The 23,860-nt window shown below is 40.1% G+C and overlaps 1 protein-coding gene and 1 non-coding gene across 2 annotated transcripts in view; both read right to left on the reverse strand.

Annotated features, from left to right (window-relative positions):
• The window catches only part of eif4g1a (eukaryotic translation initiation factor 4 gamma, 1a), a 53,322-nt gene that overhangs the window by 8,718 nt on the left and 20,744 nt on the right, over positions 1-23,860 (reverse strand). Inside the window, 19 exon segments of the mRNA XM_034183003.1 lie at positions 69-194; positions 304-476; positions 594-715; positions 2,929-3,311; positions 3,600-3,702; positions 3,782-3,899; positions 6,316-6,597; positions 6,782-6,886; positions 7,106-7,342; positions 7,422-7,568; positions 7,741-8,127; positions 12,918-13,037; positions 14,160-14,293; positions 14,897-15,083; positions 15,256-15,341; positions 15,436-16,296; positions 20,522-20,597; positions 21,624-21,716; positions 21,948-22,099. Of these exon segments, the coding sequence (XP_034038894.1) occupies positions 69-194; positions 304-476; positions 594-715; positions 2,929-3,311; positions 3,600-3,702; positions 3,782-3,899; positions 6,316-6,597; positions 6,782-6,886; positions 7,106-7,342; positions 7,422-7,568; positions 7,741-8,127; positions 12,918-13,037; positions 14,160-14,293; positions 14,897-15,083; positions 15,256-15,341; positions 15,436-16,296; positions 20,522-20,597; positions 21,624-21,716; positions 21,948-22,099 (3,892 nt within the window).
• On the reverse strand, positions 6,960-7,037 carry LOC117522736. The gene has a single exon (XR_004564316.1). It is a non-coding gene; the product is annotated as a small nucleolar RNA SNORD66 (small nucleolar RNA).

Consider the following 23,860-nt stretch of genomic DNA (forward strand, 5'->3'; position numbering starts at 1 on the left):
TCACTGCAGAAATCTGATGTCATGTTTTGTTCCGTTCTCTTAGAAATCCGTGTTCAACCCTCTGTCACCTGAACAGCTGGCCCATAGGGATGCCGTCCTCATGGAGGACGGGGGTGATGATTTCAGCCAGATAGAGCCAGATGTGAGGTATATCTATTGCCATGTCTTCTGCTGCCTCTAGGATCTCTTGTAGCCTAAACAAAGTCAAACACGATTGTCATCTCAAACACGCACTTTGCTTCATATTTGCTGTCATGACTTTGAAAGTCCTCAGGTGATTACGTCTCCTTCAAAGCCACTCACCCTTTGCAGTACTGCTGTGCGGGCAATGTTCCTGCTTTTACAAGTTGATGGAACAGCAGACCTATGCGCTCCCGTGCGATAGTGCTCCGTTCGAGCGTAGACTCCACACCATTTCGCACGAACACGTAGAGCAACGAGGTGCTGTTGAGCTCGGTCACGCACAGTAACGCTTCCTGTAACGCCAGAGGAAGGGAAAAAAAAAAGTCAGCCATCAGATCTGTTTCATTTCCAGGATTTACTTACAGTCAGCAGGTCAACATTGGTGTGTGTGCGCACAGCATCAGTTTCACCTTCATATCATTGATGTGCAGGTACTCTTCAATGATGGCGGTCGACTTCTTATCCACCTCTTCCTCACTCAAAGCAGGTTTGGAAAGAGATGGTGGAGGAGTGGGAGCAGTCTCTCGTTTAGCTGCAGATGGGAAAAAAAAGAAAACATTGCAGTAAGGCTGCCACCTCTGACATCAGCAGATTAAACTGTGGGCACTCACAATCCCATCATCCTGTAGAGTTTATAACTGTGGTCTTCAAGGATTGGGGGGACCACAAAGACAACTATAACCAGACCATGTGACTAGAGGAACGGTGTGCAGACACTGTTTTCTTCCACAGTGTAGGAGTTTGTAAAACAACTGTCACACCTTGACGATTTGTCCAGCATATACTGAGCACATTAAAAATGCTGGTATACGTCTAATAAGTTTCCGTGAACATACAGAAATTGTTCAGGGATCAAAAGGAGAGATATCAATTAAGAGGGGAAAAGAACTTGTGTGGGTGAGGAGTTAAAGCAGCACCCAAACATTCAGCAATTTAAAAATAAAGAATGTAGAAAGAAGACTAAAGAAAGAAGGATACAGGGAAGAAGTGGGGGTGTGAGAATCACTAGGTGTTCACAGGAAGCCATTATTATTTATCTTTGTCTTTTTCTAAAATTGTATTGTAGCATGATTACACTATGCAACACAATTTTTGTTCCTGGCTTCTAAATGTTATATTTCAACTGCTTATGTCTAAAGTCTATGGAAAAATGACTACATTCAGCACAAACTTTTGTTTGTTTGTTTTTTTTACGTTCTAGAAAGTTCTAAAAGTTTCTTGAAATTTCTATTTAAGTCTGGAAACTTCTACAAAATTCTGGACAGTTCTAGCAGTTCAAGAATATTCTAGAAGACTACTCAGCAGTAGTGAAGGTGACTCGAGAATATTCTTGAAAACAGACAAATTTCAAAATATCATTGTCCTGATCACAGAAGCAAAGTTTCTGTGGAATAACAGCTATTTTCTATTTATTTAAGGCATAACAGGTTAGGAAAACACACTGTGTAACCAGGAACAAAAAAAAAAAAATAATTTGTTACATAGTGTTATTATTATTGCTGTTGCTATTATTATCATGATTGTTAACAGTAGTACCTTTAAGGAAGCAGGGAAGGGGTGGGACTCATAACATTTATTGTGTGATAAAGTTTGTATAAATAGTACATAAAAGCACACATCAAAAGTTAAAATCCATAATAATTAAAACTGTAGTAATACTAATTGCACAGTTAGTACATAAAACACACATCCAAGTTAAAATAACAGTTAAGGTACAATATTAAAAAATATCAAAATAATATTTAACAAGTTTATATTATTATGCACCAAGATTAGACTTATTCCCACTCCTTTGTGAACAAAGTTTATATTGTTTGTTTTTTACTTTTTATTATGTTATGATGATGCATAGTAAGTCCCTTCGGCTGCTCCCTTGTTTGCACTCGGGGTTGCCACAGCATATCCAAGGTGGATCTGCATGTTGAATTGGCACAGGTTTACGCTGGATGCCCTTCCTGATGCAACTCCACATTACATGGAGAAATGTGGCAGGGGTGGGATTTGAACCGGATGACAATGCATAAATAGAAATAAATGAATATTGCAATTTGTAATGCATTTGACTCTAATAACTGTATCATTGAAAACACCATGCTAACGCTTTGCGTCTAAGTTCAAGGGTTAGCACAGTCTGAGAATGCATCGCCTTGCCCAACTCATTAATCATGACGGACAGGTGAGGGGTCATGGTTCTGGTGGCAGCTGTCTTGCCAATTTTCCGGTAGGTCAGGGCAGCACATAAGACAAAAAGTACCAGCCCTCCTACCATGAAACCAAATATAAATAAATCCTCGAAAATACATCAACTGTTTCAGAAGACCGTAACAGGTCAGTTTAACATAAAACAGTATTACTCACAGACATATGCACTTTAAGGTTTAGCATGGAAAAACAAGAGAATTATGAGCACATTCACGGCTCAAAAACCCACCCCTTGCAGAAATAGCTGCCCAAGCTGCCTAACGCAAAAAAGAAATAAAAAAATAAAAACCCACAACAACAACACTAAATTCAGCAATTAACGCTAGTGGTCACTGATCTCAAAAATGACCCAGGCAACTGGCAAAAAAGCATAAAGCCACCAAAAGTGGAGATTTTTCATCCCTGTAATCAGGTGGGGGTAATCAGAAAGTGAAGGGAAACATGGAGTCCCTGAGAATGGAGGCTGAGAAACATCGTAATAGAACATCCTGTTTTCCTCTTTAGCAGTTACTCAGGTGATGTTTTAATGCATGGCTTGCATACCTGTGAGATCTTTGTTAGGAAGTCTGTCACGGCTGCCTCTGTCTCTGCTGCGCCGGTCCTTGCTGCCTCTGTCTCTGCTGCGCCGGTCCTTGCTGCCTCTGTCTCTGCTGCGCCGGTCCTTGCTGCCTCTGTCCCGGCTTCCTCTGTCCCTATCATAGGTCATGCTGGCTACTCGCCGCACAGGCTCAACAGATGGCCGACTGTCTCCCCTGTATGTAGTGCGCTCCTGTGACTCTCGGCTGAAACTTCGCTTGCTGTTTGGGTGCCGGCTGCTCCTGTCGTCGCGACCTTCCCTTCCTTCACTGCGGTCTAAGCGATCAAAACGTTCCTTGTCGCAATCATTTCTGTCTCTTTCTCCACCACGCTCACGGCTGGAGCTCGACCTACAAAGGTCAGAATTTTATGTTGGTAAAATATGTTCCTCCATACACGGAAACGACATACATTCAACACAAACACATGCCCATTTCCCAAAGTGCTGTGATGTTTTTGAAGCCATGTACATTTACATAATGTCATCTAAAGACATTACTCATGGAACACTTACATTCACTAGCTGATACGAGGGACAATGATTAAACTATATTCTACAGCAGTGGACAGTGCTGTGTAGGAGACGCAACATAATCAGGACATCCCACGTGTTCGGCATTATACTGAAACAGTGATACCTCTGGGGAACTCTGCGATCAGAGTCTGTTGAAGACGACAATGACCCGGACTGCTGCAGGGCTGAGAAACGGTTGAGCGTGCTGGTAGCTGGACGACCGGAATCTGAAAGATTGTGACAGCAGATTAACTCTCCCACCACAAAAAGCACAGCACGCCATCTTTCATGAAGAACGTGCCTTACCGTGATCACCACTACTTGCTTTTGCACCTGATCCACCACTGCTGCCTTTACCCCAGCTTCCCCACATGCCTTTGCCTCCTGGGGCCAACAGCTGATTGTTGAAATCCAGAACGCCAGACTTCAGGGAAAAACAAAATTACTATACACTGATTTTTACAAGTTTCTTGTAAGCATCAGGATTAATCTGGGGCAATTAAAGTGAGTGTTTGAACAATATTCTATACAGACCTCTGACAGAAAACAAGCTTTGTAAATGAAACAGTACAGTACTGTTAATGCGTTATACAAGGAGGACACGAGCAAAGGAAGACACCACGGCACGGCAACTTTGAAGGTGCTGCATGTTTCTGGGGCTGTGATTAGAGAAACAGCCCAACCTTTCCTGTTGTATCAGCAGTTATACAACTTCATGCTGGATTGGAACAAAAAGATTTTTTTTATTAGACTTAAAATTTCAGCTACAGTTTGACAAAAGGCACATGGGAGACTTGAACCATTTTCTTGTTTTCTGTTTGTTGGTCAAGGTTGTGGGTGCCAGCGGCCTAGATGTTTTTGTTGGTGAGGAAAGGTTTTCTTACCCCAACTTCATAGACGACACTGTGATCTTTGCAGAAGCAATGCATACCCTGACTGCAACACGCAACAAATGAAGTGATGAATAGGGATGTGTATTGATAAGATTTTATCGATACCATTATCGATTATGCTTATGGATCCGATTCCTTATCGATACCTCTTGTGAATTTTCTGTGTACTAAAAGTAGGCTTTACAGGTTTTCTATGTCAACAACATTTTATTGAGTCTTAAAGTAAATAAATATGAAATTGGTCAATGGATCCTTAAACTCTTGATCTCTGGACATAAATACAAATAAACAAAATCTGTAGTTTTTATCAAAAGCACTTCCTTTCAGACATTATTGGGATGAATATTACTCCATACCTCTGAGCTGAGCTCTTACAGCTGGCTGTGCTGCACATCAGCATCAGTTTAATTCATAAAGAATGCAGGACGTCTCATTTTGGGAGGACAAAGGTTTTAGTCCATTGTAGTTTATTGTCAGTATTACAACGTTTGGAAAGAGGTGTCATTTTATTTAAAACAGCGATTCACTTTTAAGTTATTAATTCCGACCGAACTCTGTCTCGGCAGAGAGTGGCACAGAGTTTGGAGCAGTGCCAATGGAACGGAGGACTATTCTTGTTTCTTGACTGCAAAAAGAGTTCCAGTTAGCCACTTTAATCTGCACAAAAGTGACTCACGATTGACATTTTAATGGCTTTGAGAGGAGTTAAGAAGCGGAGTTCTCGCTTCTGAAGACAAGCGAATCAAAGAACCAACGAAGCAGCGGATCGAAGCAATGCTTCATTGGTTCAAACTTCAAATCGGACTCACCCTGCAGAAGCGTTGATTACAGACCCGCTGCAGGGTCTGCAATCAACATAGAGAAATGATCATTTTCCCAACAAACACCCTCAAAAACAACAGCTGCTCTGAAGGACCAATAAGGTAATTGTTAAGCAAAAAGGCTATTGATGACGGTGGATCGAATCATTTCTTAACGATACCCGAAAAGAACCGGTTCTCGATACCTAGTGAGGAATTGGGAGTGTTTCGGTTTGTAATTGTCCTGGGTCAGGACCATGATGATCCAGGCTTTCAATGGCATCTTGGACTTCACCATCAGAAGTGAATGTGTAAGGGGTGAAAGCACTGAACTTGTAGAGATGACAGCTGATGGAGTCATGAGGTCATGAGACAGAGGTGTTTGGCAATGCCGATACCTATGCAGCATAATGGGGGTCCAAGTCTTTAGGGCCTGGTGCTTCCTGTATGGTTGTGAGCCTTAGACATCAACCAGGTGTCTAAGGTGACACTGGATATCTTTTGTTCCATTTCTCTTCAGAGGATCTCCAGATAGAATAGTTTTATGTCAAATAAACAGTTACTCAGAGAGAGGAAGGCCCCAATCGCAATACTCCCCCTTTCTCTTCATTTGCACAGTTACATGAACGTGCAAGATGAAGGGAAACAGTAAAATATTGGGGCAAAGTAAGTGCATTGGTTTTAGACGTAAGATGAGGAGTACCACTTGCACTGCAAATGTCAGCTGTGACATTTTGGCCATGTGGCGCACACCACTGTGCACGGTCCAGCATGCAAGTGCCTCAGTATTGAGGACGCCTGAAACTGGAACAGCCCAAGCAGACATCCAAGTTTCACATAGCAGCAGCAGCCAGATGGCTACTTTTGTGAAGTATGGATTGTCTACTTGGGTGGTTTAAAAAAAAAAAAAAAAAAAAAAAAAAAAAAAAAAAAGACTTAACAGCATCACATTTCACAATACAACGCTTTTTTCGAAAATTACCAGCAGACGCAATTCACCATTAACAGCAGTTATCCTTCAATTACCAACATGGGGATGTGTTGTTGCAATTTTGGGCAACTTCCAGTTGTGTTAAGTTTATATTATACATGTATATGAAAATCCAACACTTTAAGGTAAGAATTCTCGTTTTAACTTAGAACTTACCTTTGTGATTTTGCTGAGGCGAGTTGTATCAATAGGTCTATTTTTGGAAATGGGTACCGTGTTCCATCCCTCATCCTGAGGCTGGCTGGCCCGGCCACCTCCTGATGTGGGTGGGCCACGGCCCCCCATGCCACCAGACATCCTGCCTCCACCCAAGTCTTTCTTTGAGAAAAGCTGCTGTTGCACCTTGATCTGTTCCCTGTGCTCCTCCAACTCTGCATCCTTATGGATCTGGTCGATTGTTTTAGGTCCCTGGTCCATTCTGCGAGGCACCCAGTTACTCTGATTTCCAAAATAGAACAGTGTTACAAAACAACCTCAAAATGTAACAATACGGAACAGGATGTTACTGTTAACGGCGCTTTATTGCCAATGCAAGCCTGTCGAGCAACTGCAATCCATTTTTACCACACATAATTGACAGAAACACTACATTATAAGACTACGAGTTAAAGAAAACAATTACCTTTCTGAGATCCAATGCATCTTGTAACATGAAACGAATTCTTGATGAGGTCTTTCGATCTTTGATTATTTTATCCATTTGTTGAAAATACTGATCCATACGTGGCTGAGAAGGAGACAGAGTGGGGAATATTGAGACATCAAAGCTAAATGTTAAACTGCGTCGAATAATCTTGTGTCTCCTCAGATCCTCAATCCCATCACTAATTAATCAGTGGCCCAGACACGTGGCACAAATATAAAAGTCATCACTGGAGACGTCTTGTAAACACCATTCCTCTATAATTAATAATTTATTTGGGTGTGTGTGTGTGCGCTTCCCTACCTTGGCCTTTGGAAAGTCCAAGTCCTTGCCAATGGTAGACAGCAGTCGGCAGAGACACTCCAGAGACTCTTCATCATGATTCTTCAGTAGTTTCATTATACAGTCGTGCATGATAGGCTCCGTCAGCATCTTCAGCTTGAACAGCTCACCAATAAACTTTACGTTACCCAGTGAACGAGCACGGGCTTTGTCCCGTGCCTCCTCCAACTCCGCCTTCAAACGCTCATGCTCCTCTTCCTGTAGGAAGATGCCACATGAACACATGCTTTCTCACATGCTTCAAAATAAAGAAAGTGGGAGTAAAAAATGTTTTTACATTTTTAGCAGCCTCCAACTCCTTCTGCTTTTCCTCAAAGATCTTATCATCATCCTGGTCTTTCTCAAACTCCTTTTGGCAGCGGTTGAGGAGGAGCTTGCGGAAGGTCACGGAAACTGCTGGTTTGTCTGAGGTGGGGACTTTCAACTTAAACAGAGCCAAGCAATGAGCATAATTAGTGTGTCTTAAATAATAGCCTTAAATGTAACTCCTGCTCAAACAAATGGTTAAACAAACAACTATTTCTTAACACCATCATGAGCACTGAGTGGCACAGAAGCAACACACAAAATGGGGGGGGGGGACCCACACAACTTACCGTTATAAGGCAGCGGCACATACCGGCATAAGCCACAGAGAATTTGGGCTCGGAGATGGCTTTCTCAAAGATGAGGTCAATGGTCCCTTTTAGCCTCTCCTCTGTATCTATTTTCAGGTCTGTCACCTGCTTCACAAGTTCCTGAAACTTCTGAGGAGTCAGCTTGTTGAGAATGCTGCGCAGCTGCTTGAACAGTTCTTGAGTTTTTGCCTGTTCTGGATCCTCTTCTTCTGCTCCTTCCCCCCCTCTACAACCAGACTTCTTCACCGAGGGTTTCCAAGCATTGACGGCCTTACTGAGCTGTACATCATCGTTGAGGGACATGCTGTTAATAACTTTCCTTTGTTCTTTCCGCTGACCCTGCTGGGAGCGACGTGGTCCAAGTGGCTAAAAATAAATACATTATTTTTAATACATGATGTAAATGCATAGAAGCTGATAATGAGAATGAAAAGATCACTGGAGAAACAGGAAGCACAAGGGATTACAAGAATCAGTAAACATCAAAAAATGCACTCAACTGCACACAAGGACTTAAGGACTTCACTCAAGGGACCTTGGTAGTTTTCCTGGGCAAAAGCTATGTACATCACTGACGTGTAAATTAAGATCTAGTACACTCCTATTTGTACCACCCTCATCGACACAAATTTAATGTATAATATTCAACGCAATATGGCTTCCTCATGCTCTTTCCAGGTCAAATTCGAAAAGCCTTCTGATAAAGTCAGATTTCTCAGCTAAATATTCGATCCAAACTAGCAATATTTTGACGTTTCTTACCACATAAACTGCCCACACCATCTCAAAATGCAATATGACTCCCTCAGGTGGTGCATATTGCATTATACGGATAAGTAATATGCACCAAGTGGTTCAAATTCCGCATCCGTATCGCAAAATATGCACAACTCATGGTGTATTGGTGGTGTATATAGCCAGTCCGCTTTTTCATGTCTGACAGGAAATTAAAAACAGAGGACGCTCTGGTTTCAAGTGTACTGGATTATCCTCAAGCCCATCACTTCCCTCAAACTTTCAGGTAGGAACATCCACTCAGTGATATATTGTCAATTGAATTTTTCTTTTAATCCCCAATTTCATTCACAACATTTTCTGCTGCTGTAGTATCTTTTTGCTAGCATGCTAGTTTTAGCAAAACACGAGCACATGCATGTGCAAAGTTCTCAAACTCATAGTAAGAAATCCACTACAGGCCCTGCAGCCCACTGGTCCTGGTACTTATCCATGGATACTGTAGTGTGACGCAAATGGAAGTTTACAGCGCCCCCTGGACTGAGTGCTAGTCCACTAAAGGGTTACTTTCCCAGCAAAGGCTGGGACCGAATTACAGCTAGGTGGACTGAGACAATGTTGATTATGTGCCTTATCAAAAGGACCCCAACTCAACATTTGCCAATACTCACTTTATAGTCACACTTTCTTAACTTCAATGAACATAAATACTTTATAAATTAAAATAAAGACATTTCTTGACCTCATATTTAAATTCTGACAGCACTGTAACTGTAAAACTTATAATTTCTATCCTACATTGTTTATAAATGGAACTATAAAATTCTTTCTAACATTTTTCTAACATTTAAATTCTCTCTAAACATTTTACTTGTTTAAATTATTATAAGCAGTATTAGTAGTAGTAAAAAAAAGGCTTCAAAAGTCGACCCTGCCCCGCTCCACAACCCCCTTTCCACCTGGATTCACCCCTGCTTTAGCATTTGAGCATGAAGAATGGATAACATTCATTTATGCAGAAAACACGACCAGATTGACAGGTAAGAAAGTTTTATCAGCGATTTTTACGTCATGTTGTCCTCAGAAGGAGACTTTTGGGGGCATTTGGGTGGAGAAAAGTGTTAGTTGTTAACATGGCATGGATCAACTGTTTTTAGCAAGAAGACATGGAGCGGCTCAGAGTTTTAAACAAAGGGGGAAAAAAAGCATTAAAATGTCTGTCAAGCTCAGTGCAGGTGTGCCGTCGTCACCGCACTTTATGAGATGATACCTGTTTTTCAACTCGTAGCTGCTGCAAAAAAACGCGGGTGAAAAGCTCCCAGCTCACTGAAAGTGGGCAATGTAGACAGTTCAGTCAAACCAGACCCCCTGCCCATGGGCCAAGTTTAACGCTGCGATTGACCCACAATGCAAAAATAATAGTAACGCACAGTGACTCGGAGAAGTAACTTTAATCAGATTACTGATTTGGAAAGATGAATGTTAGATTACTCGTTACTGAAAAAAGCAGTCAGATTAAAGTAACTGCTCACCACTTTGACCAATTTGGATGATCCTGGTGTCTAAAACTAAATTTTGTCTATGGGAAAGCCAAAAATTCAACTCCAAACCTTCTCTGTTCAAATCCCAACCAAATCAGAAAATCACTAAGAGCCCTTGCGCAAGGTCCTTAATCCCCCAGATGGTCCAGCTGTGCAGTTGGTGCATAACAGCACCCTCACATTGGCATGTGAGCGTGTGTTTGCGAATGCAAGACACCATTGTAAAGCACTTTGAGCTTCTGATTCAGATGGAAAAGCGCTATATAAACACAGCCCATTTACCATTTCTATGGAGCATTCCTCTGCATTTCTATCAAAATATGGGGAAAAGTATATATAGGCCAACATTTTATTTGCTCATAATTTTACTGTACAACTGGAATGTTCAGTTAGTTGCATGTTTTTGGAGAATTCAAGTCAACCCATAGTATCCTGCATCCACAAGACATCTCTCAAAAATATGAAAACAGTCACGTACATGTTTGTCATTGTAGAGTACAAAGAGTTAAATACAGTGCTCACTAATGTTCATCTGTTCCCAAAAGTTCACACGAGACATCAATGGCCCCAACAGTCCTTAATTCATCAAGCCACAGGCCTGCTCGCCATCCAGATGAATCTGAACTTGACCCAAATTCAGATTTCACATAGTCAAAAATATATATTTTGATACCAGAATCATCCATACTGGGGATGTCAGTGCTTATTTACTGCAAAATAAAATAAGACTTCTGTACCAGATATGACGGCCATCTTGACAGTGGGCAGCCATCTTGAATTTCAAGTGGTCGAAGTGCTTTTTCAAAAAGAGTAATGTCAAAGGAGTATTTGTGTCAAATTTGGTGCATGTATCTAGGGTTGGGGCCGATCCGATTCAAGATCAGTATTGGGTTCTGATACCAACGTAATAAACAGATCAGGAATTTCCGATACAAAATTGCGGCGTTTTCCGATCCAGGAGCCACGTCTGTATGTGTGGCTGCAATTTCTCCTGAAACATCTTGCTGGCTGCAAACTGTGGAAGGGATTTCCTGAATGGAGGCGTGTCTCAAAGAGACGTGGAGTAATGAGACACGCCTCTGTTCAGGAAATTCCTTCCACAGTTTGCAGCCAGCTAGCAGGCAAGCATAAAGCAGTCCAATGGCTGATCAACTTTTCATCACAACATGTCCACTGTATTTTACATTCAAAACACCAGAAACCAAGACAGCAAAGAGCAATGTTTGTAAAGTCGTTGTACCAAGAGGTGGAAACTCCGTCTTGACCTACAATACAGAAAACTTAGAAAAAGTGCCACATTATAGAGCACAATGACTTTTTGGCCGGGGTGCAGAAAGACAAGAGGAGTGGCCAGAAGGGTTTTACCCAGACTGACTCCAAATATGAGTAAATGAAGTACTTATTTTTTTTTATTATTTTTTTGTGTGTGTGTGTGGTTTCTTGTGGTATTTTGGAAATGCAGAAATGTGCTGCTTCTTAAAAACAGTACATGCACTCAGGGTGCGTGTGCCATTTGTTGTTCAAAAGATGAAACTTCAGCCACTGACCCAAAAATGGCCCCCATTTACATGTGCATAAACATGTATACCATTTGTCAGATTTATTTTGTTCTTTTACATTTGTGTGCGTTTCAGCATTCTAAAGAGCTAATTTCTTGGAGAGAGAGAACTGTCTTTTCCCTATGAAGTCTATGCTCCCCCCCCCCCCCCCCCCCCCCCAAGAACTGCCGTTTCAATTTTCTCCACTTCAAAAGAAATCCAACCTATGAAATGAAATCATGTAAACCAGGATTTTTTTTAATTATTGAATTACTGAAGTTCATATAAACACAAGACATCAGATTATTACAGTTATCTTACTATTATGGTCATGAAAATTCAGTAAGGTATATCTTCTATTATACATTCCAAATCTAAGGTGGAAATCTACTAGTGTATACTAAGGTACATCTGAATATCTAAGAGTAGAGCCACTTGTCTTGTCTTGAGAACCAGAGCTGGTAGGTTAAAAAGCTTTTTTATCCCCTTTTATCCCTACCCACCTAAGCGGCTCAAGAATATGGGCATGTATATGAGTGACATTTACACAATAAGGACAGTAAACAACATACACAAGAAATATAGTTACTACATAATATTATAGAAGTGAGTTAATGAAACCTAAGTGTTCATCCAGGAGATGATTGTAGTATACGTCTACCTAGACTTGTAAAACTAAATTATAGCTAGTAGGCTAAGCTATAAATCTGGTTATGTTATTATAGAAACAGAAGCTATGAAGTAAATGTGTAAAAATAAATAAATTGATTAATTAATTAATAAAAGTACTTAAATTCTTTCACCAAACCATCACATCTAGGCTTGCATCTTAGGTGTACCTTCTGGCAAATTGTAGCTGAACTTTCAGGTGTTTTTAATAAAATCCACCTCTATGTTACTTCATTGTGATGCTGTATAACTGGAGATACAAAATATCCTCATATAAAGTCAACAATAATGATAATATTAAAGCAAACACAGTTCTGGTATCACAATAGTATCATATCGACAGATATCCAAATTCAGTTATCGGGATTGGATCAGAAGTGAAAAAATGTGGATGGGTGCATCCCTACTTGTATCACCATTTGGAAAATTCTTCCGAAACATTCTGTTTTCTGCTGCACGAAATGAGCAGCTTAGTGTAGCAGTGACCAGATTGGTGGCACATGTTGGCCTACAGAATCCACTAACTGACCTTCTATGTTGCCATTTAGTGTACATGAAATCTACTCTTACGGGTCTGCAGTGCTCTAGAAATGTGGAAAACACAGTAACTTAAAACATACCATGTTCTTTCCATTACAAACCACATCTATATGGGAAATCCACAAACGCTTACCATGCCTCGTGGTGCTCCCATTGACCTGCTCCCGAGGTTCCCCAGAAACGATGGTGTAAAATCAGGGCCGGCACTCATCAGCCGCGCTGCATCGGGAGGCCGGAGTGGAGTCTTGTTTGCCTAAGGTTGAGTAAACAAAATTACAGCTCAGTGCACACAAAAATAAACACGGCAGAAAGCAGACACTCAGTTTCCATTTTCTACCAGTCCACCTCAAAACAGCTTACACAAACAGAAAAGTATTCCAAACAATGCATGATCCTGCCATGGCTCATACATCCTGCCACACTTAAGTCTGAGACAAGACTAAAATGGAACAATGGAGAAGTAGAGATCAGATTTACAAAAACACACACACAAACAAAAACCCAGATCTAAAGATATTTGTTACAAAACATGGGAATGGTCAAACAGCTGTAATACCATGTACTACCACAATCAACAATTAAACCCTAATTTTGTTTTGAGATCTTGAGAACTCTGAAGTCCATAACCAAACAGTGACAATTGTCTGTACCAAATTTCAGAAAAATCCATTGAAAAGCTTTGAAGAAAATCAACAGAGCGCAATGTTTACTGTTTATTGGAGGTCATGCGGACCTTCAAATTAAAACCGTTGCATAGGTTGACACCGATTCAAAGAACTGATGTATACGACTTATTGAAAAAGTAATGAAACAGTTTTAAAAGCAATAAATTGAGAAGTGTACAAAAGTTATTTTGGGCCCTGTTGGGGGGCACTTAGATCGATTCAAGGACAATGACACTTTTCTTGCCTGTAGGCAGGCTCAAAGAATTTTTTTTTGCAAAATTAAGCAGAAAAAGAAAATAAAAAAAAAAAACACTTTGCCCTGCTTGGGGGCACCACAGGGATTCAGTGAGAAAGTTCAACTTACCATAACCAGAATGTCCCCTAAGGATCGCCTAAACCAAATTTCAGAAAAATTAATCCAAGCGTTTCTCAGAAAAAAAAAAATCATCGGACAGTGCAATACAAATTGCACGCAAATCTTGATGGCAGTAGTGCTATGGACCTTGGGTCAAAGGACTAAAAATGATCTCCTGCAGCAGGCTGATCACAGGGGTCCTTTCACTGCCACTGACGAAAACTATAGTGTGCCGCTTCAATTTAGGTTTACAATTGAAGATTTAGTAACCAATGACCATTATGAGAGCACAAAGAATGACATACTGTTTGATGTAACAATTCTGGTTGAAGATGGTGCTCTGAGTGAAACCTACCTTATCCAGAACCACATCACTGATGGCAGGCAGCCCCTCTGGTTTATGCAAACTGACATCAATAAACTGGAAGCCCAGCAGAAAATCCCTGTTGTAGCGTTTCTTCTCATCTGTATTTATCTGCTTCAAAAGCTCTGTGGAATGTGCAAAATTAACATTCATGTAGAAAATTCTGCATGATGAGTCAACTTGATATTTCAAAGTCAAGAAACAATACATGTCTTTCACGCAGAAGCTCATTCCAGCAGTGGAGCTTTGAAGCAGGCGTGGGTGCTGCTTCTGTCTTGTCTGGGACATATGAAAGGTGCTTGACAATCACCCCACCTCAACAGGTTTTTCTACATGCTGTTGTCCAATTGCTCAATTGTAAAAAATGTCAGAATGGCTGATGATGAAAATAATAAAGTTACAGCATATATATAATGAAAGCATGAAATGAATGAATGACTGAATGAAAACAGTTTGCATGACAAACATCGACCGTTTCATTTCAACTCCACTGTAGTGTCCAGATGCAAAGTTACAAAAATGAGCAAATGTCCAAATATTAATGAACCCAACTCTATATCCCAAATTATGAAATCTTTTTTGTCAGTTGTTGGTTTGTGTTTCTATGTTCATAAATGCGCATCCACACACCGACACAAGAACTATAACATCCCACATACTAAGTACAGACAGAAGGGATGTAAAATATTTCTCTCCCCCGTTCGTTGAAAGGCAGGTTGATAACGTACCTTCTTTGTCCTCTTCTTTCTGCTCAGTGGGGTCATGTGTGGCTTCAGATTCTGCACTCCCTTTGTCCTCTTTCTCCTCCTTGATCTCATCTGCAGCATCTGTAGTATCTGCAGACGTGACGGTCTGAGCAACAGGAACAACATCAGCCTGAGTAGAAGGTTCAGAAGCAGCCTTGCCAGCCTGGTCCTACACACACACACACACACACACACACACACACACACACACACACACAAAACCAAACATCACATTACAATCAACTTCTGTTTAAAACAAGATTTCAAATACAAATCCACTATTGCCACAGACACTTATTATTCGTCTCGTTTTTCTTATTCTCCTTGCAACTGTTACACACCTCTTTGAAGGCATCCAGGATGTCCCCACTTGTCTCCTTTTTGTTGGGCTCCTTCAAGTTACTCTTCTTTGGCACAGATATAGCAGCTTCATAAAAATAGACAGAATATCAACATTAACATTTCACACAAAGCAACCTCACAAGAAATTAAGGAAAGAAGGAAAAAAAAGTCCTCCTTACCTTGCATAGTAGTTTCCTCTGTGGGGCAGATAACAGTCACAGGAGGAGAATCATCACCTTTCTCCTTCACCTCTTCTTCCACCTCCTTCTCCTGAGCTGGTGTTGCTATTGCAGCCCCAGGTGTGGATTCCTGAGATTGAGAGGCATCATCCTTTTCGAGGACTGTAGCATCTGAAAGTACCGTATCTTCAGACAGTTCCTCACTGTCTTGAGGAAGACCATTTAAGAGAAGAGGCTCTACCGTTTCAGCCTCAGCAGGCCGAGGTTCAGGCACCAAGCAAGGTGGAACCTGGGCCACAGAACTGGTATGTTCCTGCACACAGGGTGGAGCCTGGACAACAGATTCAGAGGACACGTCTGGTGCTGCTGTTACAGACTGACTCGTCATCTCTTCTGACGTGCCATCGGGCAGACTTGTTGCTGTGACCTCAGCCTCAGGCACCGACTCATTGATGGCTACCGGTTCTTCCTTTTCCTGTTCTGTTACATCCTCCAGTTCCTCATTATTAATTGCCTTCTCAGCTGCAGCAATCTGCGGTTCCACCTTTTTGACAAGGACCTCTTGCGCTGCTAATGATGGCGAAGAGCCAACACGTGCGTCCATAGCGTCTCCATCCTTACTTACGTCAGTAGCAACAGAACTAGACATGGCTGGTGAATGGAGGGAAGCATTGGATTGCTGGTCTTTTATCAGTGGTGGTGGTACCTCAGTAACCAGTGCTGACGGTACAGGCACAGTACTTAACTCGGCTGTCGGTACCATCCGGCTGTCCGCTTCCTGTCTGACCTCAATCTCAGGCTCAGGATTTGTTGTCTCAGGTGGTGGGGTTTCAGTGTTAGGAGGAGGTTCCATGATTTCTTCTGTGCAAGGAAAACAGAACAGCAATGTAAATGTACCGTAATTTCCGGACTATAGAGCGCACCTGAATATTAGCCGCACCCAGTAATTTATTAAAAAAAAAAAAAAAAAAAAAACTGTACATAAATAGGCCGCACTTGTCTATAAGCCACGGGTCTCCCATTGTAACATGAGATATTTACACGGAAAAATTCTTTAATTTTTAATTAAAGGGGAGGTGACAGTGGTTAAAGCGTTGGGCTTGAGACCAGAGGATCCTCGGTTCAAATCCCAGCCTGACTGTAAAATTACCTGGGCAATAGTACCTTGTATGGCACCACACTCACACTGAGCTCATTCTTTAAAGAAAGCCAGTGGACTATCAGGGCTGTGAAATGAAAATTGTGAAATCTGAGGACGTTTTGCAGGGGGTCGAGCTGGGGTTTTGGGCCCACAGGGCCCCAGAAACCAAACAAATTTTGTATCTAATGATACATTTTCAGTATCTCCTGGAAGAAAAAAAAGTCTCAAAAGAAGTGCATATTTAAATGATCCTAAATTAGCTTCACACAGGCGTCAACTGTCACAGCACTTACACGTAACTCCAGACTGTCTTTGATCATCCTGGAGCTGATCAATGGGTCAGCCTATGCCATTCTGGTTATTCTTCTATCCATTTTGATGGTTGTTTTCCGTTTTCTTCCACGCGTCTTTTTTTTTTTGTCCATTTTAAAGCATTGGAGATCATTGTAGATGAACAGCCTATAATTTTTTGCACCTGCGTATAAGTTTATCCCTCTCCGATCAACTTTTTAAATCAAACTACGCTGTTCTTCTGAACAATGTCTTGAACGTCCCATTTTCCTCAGGCTTTCAAAGAAAAGCATGTTCAACAGGTGCTGGCTTCATCCTTAAATAGGGGACACCTAATTCACACCTGTTTGTTCCACAAAACTGAAACTCACTGACTGAATGCCACTACTATTATTGTGAACACCCCCTTTTCTACTTTTTTTTTTTTTTTACTAATAGCCCAATTTCTTAGCCTTAAGAGTGTGCATACAATGAATACTTGGTCTTGTTGGATTTGTGAGAATCTACTGGTACCTTGTTTCCCATGTAACAATACGAAATGTACTCAAAACCTGGATTAATCTTTTTAGTCACAAAGTTAGAGCTGAAACAACTAATCGAGTTAATCGATTAAAATTGATTATTAAAATAGTTGTCAACTAATTTAATCATCGATTAGTTGCTAAATAACTTTGTTTTACCGCAAATGTTTCATTTCTTCCATATGATCAACCGAGCTTTGCTTTGAATCTTGAACAAATGAAGGAGTGCTTCAAGCTGCTGCTTCGTTGGTTTCATTTGTTTTATTTCGCTTTATCTTAATTTTTTCCCACTAAAACCCTAAAGAGCATATGTCTGAGGAATATTTACCTTTTTTATGTTAAACTGACCTATTATGGTCTTCTGAAACAGTTGATAGATGTATTTTATGCTAACGCCGATGCTAATGCATTAGCATGTCTATGGCGTTTTCAACGTTAAAGTTAGCATTAAGATCCTGGCATTTCAGTATGTTTGTGCATTTGTGTTCTGTATAATAATTAATGGCTCAGCGTTTGATGTCGTAAAAGAGTCAAATGTATTACAAATTATAATATTTTAATTTGTTTTTATTTATATATTAATAATAATAATAGCAACAATAATAGTAATAATAACTAATAATGCTACAATACAATTTTAGAGAAAGAGACATGAGTCACATGTGTCATTGTGAAATAACCACAGTTTACAAGTTATACAGAGAATGGTGCACATATGAGTCAGGCTACAGTTTTTGATTTAGGTTTTATGGTTAACTGGTTATGCTAATTGTTCATTTGCAGCAACAAAAAAAATACCTTTTTTCTCCATATATAACAGTTATATGCTTCAATGTTTTATGGCAACTCAGCACTTTGATAAAGCAATGCCATTTGAAATAATTACTTTTGTTCTTTATTATAAACTGTTTTATTCTTTATTATTTTATATTTCAACAGACAAGGGACATTTGACGATTTGTTGATTGTCAAATAATGTTCTGTTAAATAAAGTGATGGAAGGAGAGAAAAATTGTTTCCCTGGCACATTTTTAAAAAATTCCCCGCTAATCCAATTAATCGAGTCGAAACCACGTCAGATTCATTGATGATCCAAATAATCGTTTGTTGCAGCCCTACACATAGCACTACTATTATTCTGAACATATCCTTGTGTAAATTCCTGTAAATCCATTCAAAGCCACAATGTCTTTTTTCCAATGAAAGAAAAGTCTAGATTAAGAATAAAAAGTCACATAATCTTGTCTGAAATCCTGTTTGAACTGCACAAGGTTTAGTTTCCAGGGAGAGAAAAATTCTTACTGTGTTTTCTGATGGCACCGTTCGCTTTTCCCGTTTATCTTTCATGTGTGTTCATGAAGCCAGCGACAATTCCACAGATTCTTGTCCTAATCAAACTGTTTTTCCTCACCATCTCCTCTCTGTCTGATTTCGCTCCATGACACAGACATGCTGCAAAATTCTTCTTTTAAAAACTTGAGCTATTGAGCTCTAAAACTTTGCGATGTCCACATGCTACATTTAGCTTAAGCTATGCTCTCACTGCCTACGATGCGCTTAACGAGTGTGCGGGCTCGGTAAGTGCCGCAGCGGGCCACTCTGCTGTGCGGAGCTGCGGCCAACTCCGGCAACGGGTCCATAGACTACGCTCACTGTTTTGATGCAGAGCGCTCCAGCAGCCCGCAAGGATAGACTTCTTGTGGAAAAATCCACAGCGCCGCAGTCTCAGTAACCACAGCCGCAGAGCTCCGTGGCCACGAGAGGTTTGTATCTTTCTTGCAGGAGCCACACAGCATCGCCGCAGCAACCAACCAGTCTCGCTTTACGACAACTGTCGCAACAGCTACGCTTTGAGTGGCATTTTTCCTCTGCGAAGTTCCGCGTATCCGAGGACACTGATTTGTATCTACACAGAGATCAGTGTCCGCAGACTTATAAAATAATCTGCTAACTGAAAAGTAAGCTTTTATAAAGCTAAACTGATAAACCCCCCCAAAAATTTAGCGCAAGTTACAGATAAAAGCTAAAATGATAACTTTCAGTATTGATTTGCAAATAAATCTGTATTTGTAAATATTTTTTTTTTCATTTCTAAAAAAAAAAGGGCAATTTGAAAACTGAAACCCACCACACGTTTCAGTAATGTGTGTTATACCGACCAACCAACCACTCGTCAGGAAACTAATTTACCGATAATGCATTGCAGCATGTTTGTCTAAACACAAACCTTTAAAATTAGTGCATTTAAAACTAAAACATATAGCTGATATTTTCACTTTGTAAAACGACAGAGAAGATATTAATTTCAATAACTTGTCCAGAATTAGTTTGTTTAAAATTTTAACCATAAGTCAAAACTGTCTATCTATGCATGACTTGTGTGATATGCCGGCGAGTCTGTATAGTGTGAAGAGAAATGATCTTCTCCCACCGCCCTCCCTCTTTCTGCCTGGTAGTCAGCTCTCCTCTGCCTGCAGAGGATAGAGCTGTACCACTCATAGCTGTCTGTATGCTACAAGCATGTAACAGGTAGGCACTTAAATCTTTGATTTCAGACTTCACAAATGTTTTTAACTATTAAGCTTTATTCACTATGCCTGCAAAAACATATTAGTGGTCTAAAAATTATCAGAAGCTAATTGGTCTGCTGATGGTTTTCAAAGTTATCTGAAAAGCTAATCTACTAATGAAAACGTTAGCTTCGATAATTACTGGTTGGAGGATTAGCGGAACTGTGCCCCACCACTGCAAACTAGGAACATTTGTGTCTGATCACCTTGGATAGAAAGAAAAAGAGACAACCCCCAACTTTTTGCTGACTCAAATGATGTGGCTGATGACACTATAATAATTTTCTGGCTCAATATCAGTGTCTGACAGCTGATGGACTGGAAACAATTTTCCAGGTAAAGGGTTGAAAAACGCTTTAAATTTAATTATGATAAGCACACCAAAATTTCAACAAATGAGCTGAGCTAGTTCATTTGTAAGATGAACACAAACTACATTTCTTTAAATGTGCATATATATATTATTTTTGAGGGGCGTGGGGGGGGGGGGAGCCTGTAGTAATATTATTAGCACTGAAACTAAAATTTTACTTTAATTTTCTCACAGGGAAAAAAATACTCACCTGTTCTTGTCACTGTTGCCACAGGTTGTATAATCTCACCATTAATCTGAGCAGAACTTCCATCCGCTATGAATGCCTAAACAAATTTCCAAAAATTACAACATGAGCCACATTTGAAGGAAAAAAAAAAAAAAAAACACCATTAAACTGTAAACGCAATGTTAACAGTGATAGCCAATGATCTACAACAACACCAAGCTTTTGTTGCAATTGTTTTTACTCAAGTTGTTCAATCATTTTCACCATGCACAAACATTTGTATTTTATTTTATGCACCCTCAACTGACAACTCTGTGCTTACAAATCCAAAAAAAATTAGCCACCCAATAAAATTTTGGCAAGCTGCAAATGCATGCGCCTTTGCTGTAGGGCGGGTGTTGCTTTATCAATATAGCGCCATGCTCAATTTGTGCTTTGTTGATTAGATATAAACATGCGGAGAGAGGAGGGGGGGGGGCATATAGCTCTGAATACAAGGCCCTCAGCCTGGGATGCAAAGGTCAAACTCATCTGAGAGGCTGATGTGTAGCGTAACAGGCCACACAGTGGAAAATAGTTGAAAAACCAGCAGGGCCAAGAAACTAAGATACACGGGATTAACGTGAAAATACTTCCAATGCTGCGCTTTGTTTCATCTCCAACAATGTGTTCTTTGTTCAAGCATACCAGTCATAATGTCACTTCTCTAGCAAATTGCTGTAAGATTCAGTTGCCAAATGCAAGACAGTGACCTCTTCAAAGTGAAGTGTTGCACTCAAACAGCTGTTACATTCAAAGTCAAAAGTCAAACTCCCCCCCCCCATTCTAGAAATGATTACATAAGCTTCAAACTTTACACATCCAGAGCTGAGCCAGTTAAAAACCTTTTCTCCACCCCAATTCTGCTACCTCTCAACATTTATCAGGCATGCTAAACATTTAAGCACCACAGCTTTTTTTTTTTTTTTTTTTTTTTTTTTTTTTATGAAAACCATGTTTATATGTCATTCTTACTAAAATTCAGAACACAAATGATCTCTTGTGTGGGCTGCTACACGTGCTAGCCTTGAACCAAAGCTTGAAAGGAATCCATAAAAACAACTTTCTGAAATGGAAGTTTTACCTGAGGAGGCGTCGGTGTGGACAAGGACCTGCCACCTGACATGATCTCCTCTGTGATATCACGCCCACCCTGGTTGGGGTCTCGTATTCTGATCTATCAACAGAGAGAACAGCTGTTGGTTACGCACCTCTTAAAAAAAAAATGTATTCAGCATTAAAAATGTTGCAGTGTGCAACCATCCTGTCACAACTGCAACTGCATAAATACTTTTATTTTCAGGTAAAAGGGAAAGTTCCACACTGAGCACACAATACACTTGCTGTCGATTCAAGGTTTGTAAAACCCAGAGAAGGGTTCCGCTGTCCTGTTGTTGTGACACGCTACCGGTTTGCGTTCCCGCTTTGGTGGACCCGGTGGCTGTACCGGTGGTTGCTGAGGAGGCAGAGCTTGCTGCTGTTGCTGGGCGGGGCTGATTAGAACGGGTGCTGGCTGGACAGATGCAGTGTACTGTGACTGTGCAGGGTAGTACGCTCCTGCTGTAAAGTCACAAAAAAAATGGTTATATTACTAACAGCATCATTGACTGTTAATCAGCAAAACTGCTTCATTTTTAAAAAGAACACTCATTCTGGATTCTCTGGATTTTCTTTTTAAATCATGATAGCCACAGAACAGTCTGATGTAAAGCCGTAGAGTGTCTAGATTTAAAACCAACAGCATAGTGCATTCTGAAAAAAACAGAAACTGGAACACAACTAAACTAACGAGACACAAGACTTTGTGTGGTTTGAAAAGGCTGGAGTGCCAAGGGCCCTGTGGATTACCAGCTCAATTAAAGCCCAAGGCAAAATGTCCATTTTCTGCATAAAAATAGCCACCATTTCCAAACGAACGTATCTATGCAAATAATCTCAAGATAGGAATAATGTTAATGACTAATATTGTGCCCTTGTTAAACTAAAAGAAAAGTTAACACAAATCGGCTGTTTTCGGCATAAAAATGGCCACCATTCCCAAACAAACAAATCTGTGAATATAATTTTTTTTAAAGACGGGAACAATGACCCATATTACACCCTTGCCAAATTAGAAAAAGTCAGTTTTTGAGATCATATTGCAATAAATGGACAACGATGCCACATCCACCACATAGAGTTACAGGCCTATCGTCTGGTAACACAAAAGCAAAAAAGCTGAACATATATTTTACACAGAATGTATTCAGGTCACAGTCAGTATAAACTACACAGTAACCCTATATAAATCATGTGTTCTGTCCAGATTGTTAAGAAGAAAAATGTTCTGCACTCCTCAGCGCAAATATGAAGCCTTGAAAGACTCGGCTGAGACCAACAGTCACATAACAAAAATGAATCAAATTTCTTCTGAAAGGAAGGCTGGAGGACAGATGGAAGCATGGAAAGAATGGAGAGATAGTCAAGAGAGATAAAACAGAAAAAGATTTACTTGTACAGCATGTGGAATCCTCTTTGGACTGGAAAGATTTGTGCACGCTTTGCAACATTTATACAGGGATTCACTTTTTTCAATTCTTGCAAATTATCAAAAAAAAAAATTCAACTTTCATTTCTTTTATGATTTAAAACTTTGTAAATATTGTTATATTGGACAAAATATTACAGAGTTCTACCTCCTGCTGGCCATGATTGTGCCCGTTCAACAGAAGTTCAGGTGCAGCAAAGAAGAAAAACCTGCTCGCGGCTCAGAGGATGAAAGTTGTACATTCACCCCAGCATATTTCAGAAGACAGCCAAATATTGTTCCAAAAAAATTTAAAAAAAAAAAAAAAAAAAAAGCCTATACAAGCTTGAGCAGCGGTTTTCAAAGCGTGGGAGAGTGAGCGCTCCCCTCAGAGATCAGATGAATAGCTGCCCCCCCCCAGACACAATTTCAACATCTTTGTGTTTCTTTTTATTCTTTTACAGATTTTAAACACATTTTAAATATATTTATGCATTTTTAAGAAACTGCCTATGCGTTTACACATTTTACAGCCTTTGTAAACATTTTAAACATGTTTTATAGAACCTTCTATTCTTTCACACATTTTATACCCTTTTCAAACATTTTAAACATGCAATTTTAAAGAACTTTCTATTCTATTTTTACCTTTTGTCAAATTTTAAGCATCTTTTTTTAAACATCTGTTTCTAAATGTCATTGGCATAACTAACATTTTAACATAAATAATTCAACTTTTATACATATTTAGTCTCATCTAGTCGCAGTCTCATCTAGTCTCACCTCTTGTTTAGTGAGAGCAATGAGTCTGGATC

Source organism: Thalassophryne amazonica, chromosome 12 (genome assembly GCF_902500255.1).
Source record: "Thalassophryne amazonica chromosome 12, fThaAma1.1, whole genome shotgun sequence".
NCBI lineage: Eukaryota > Metazoa > Chordata > Actinopteri > Batrachoidiformes > Batrachoididae > Thalassophryne > Thalassophryne amazonica.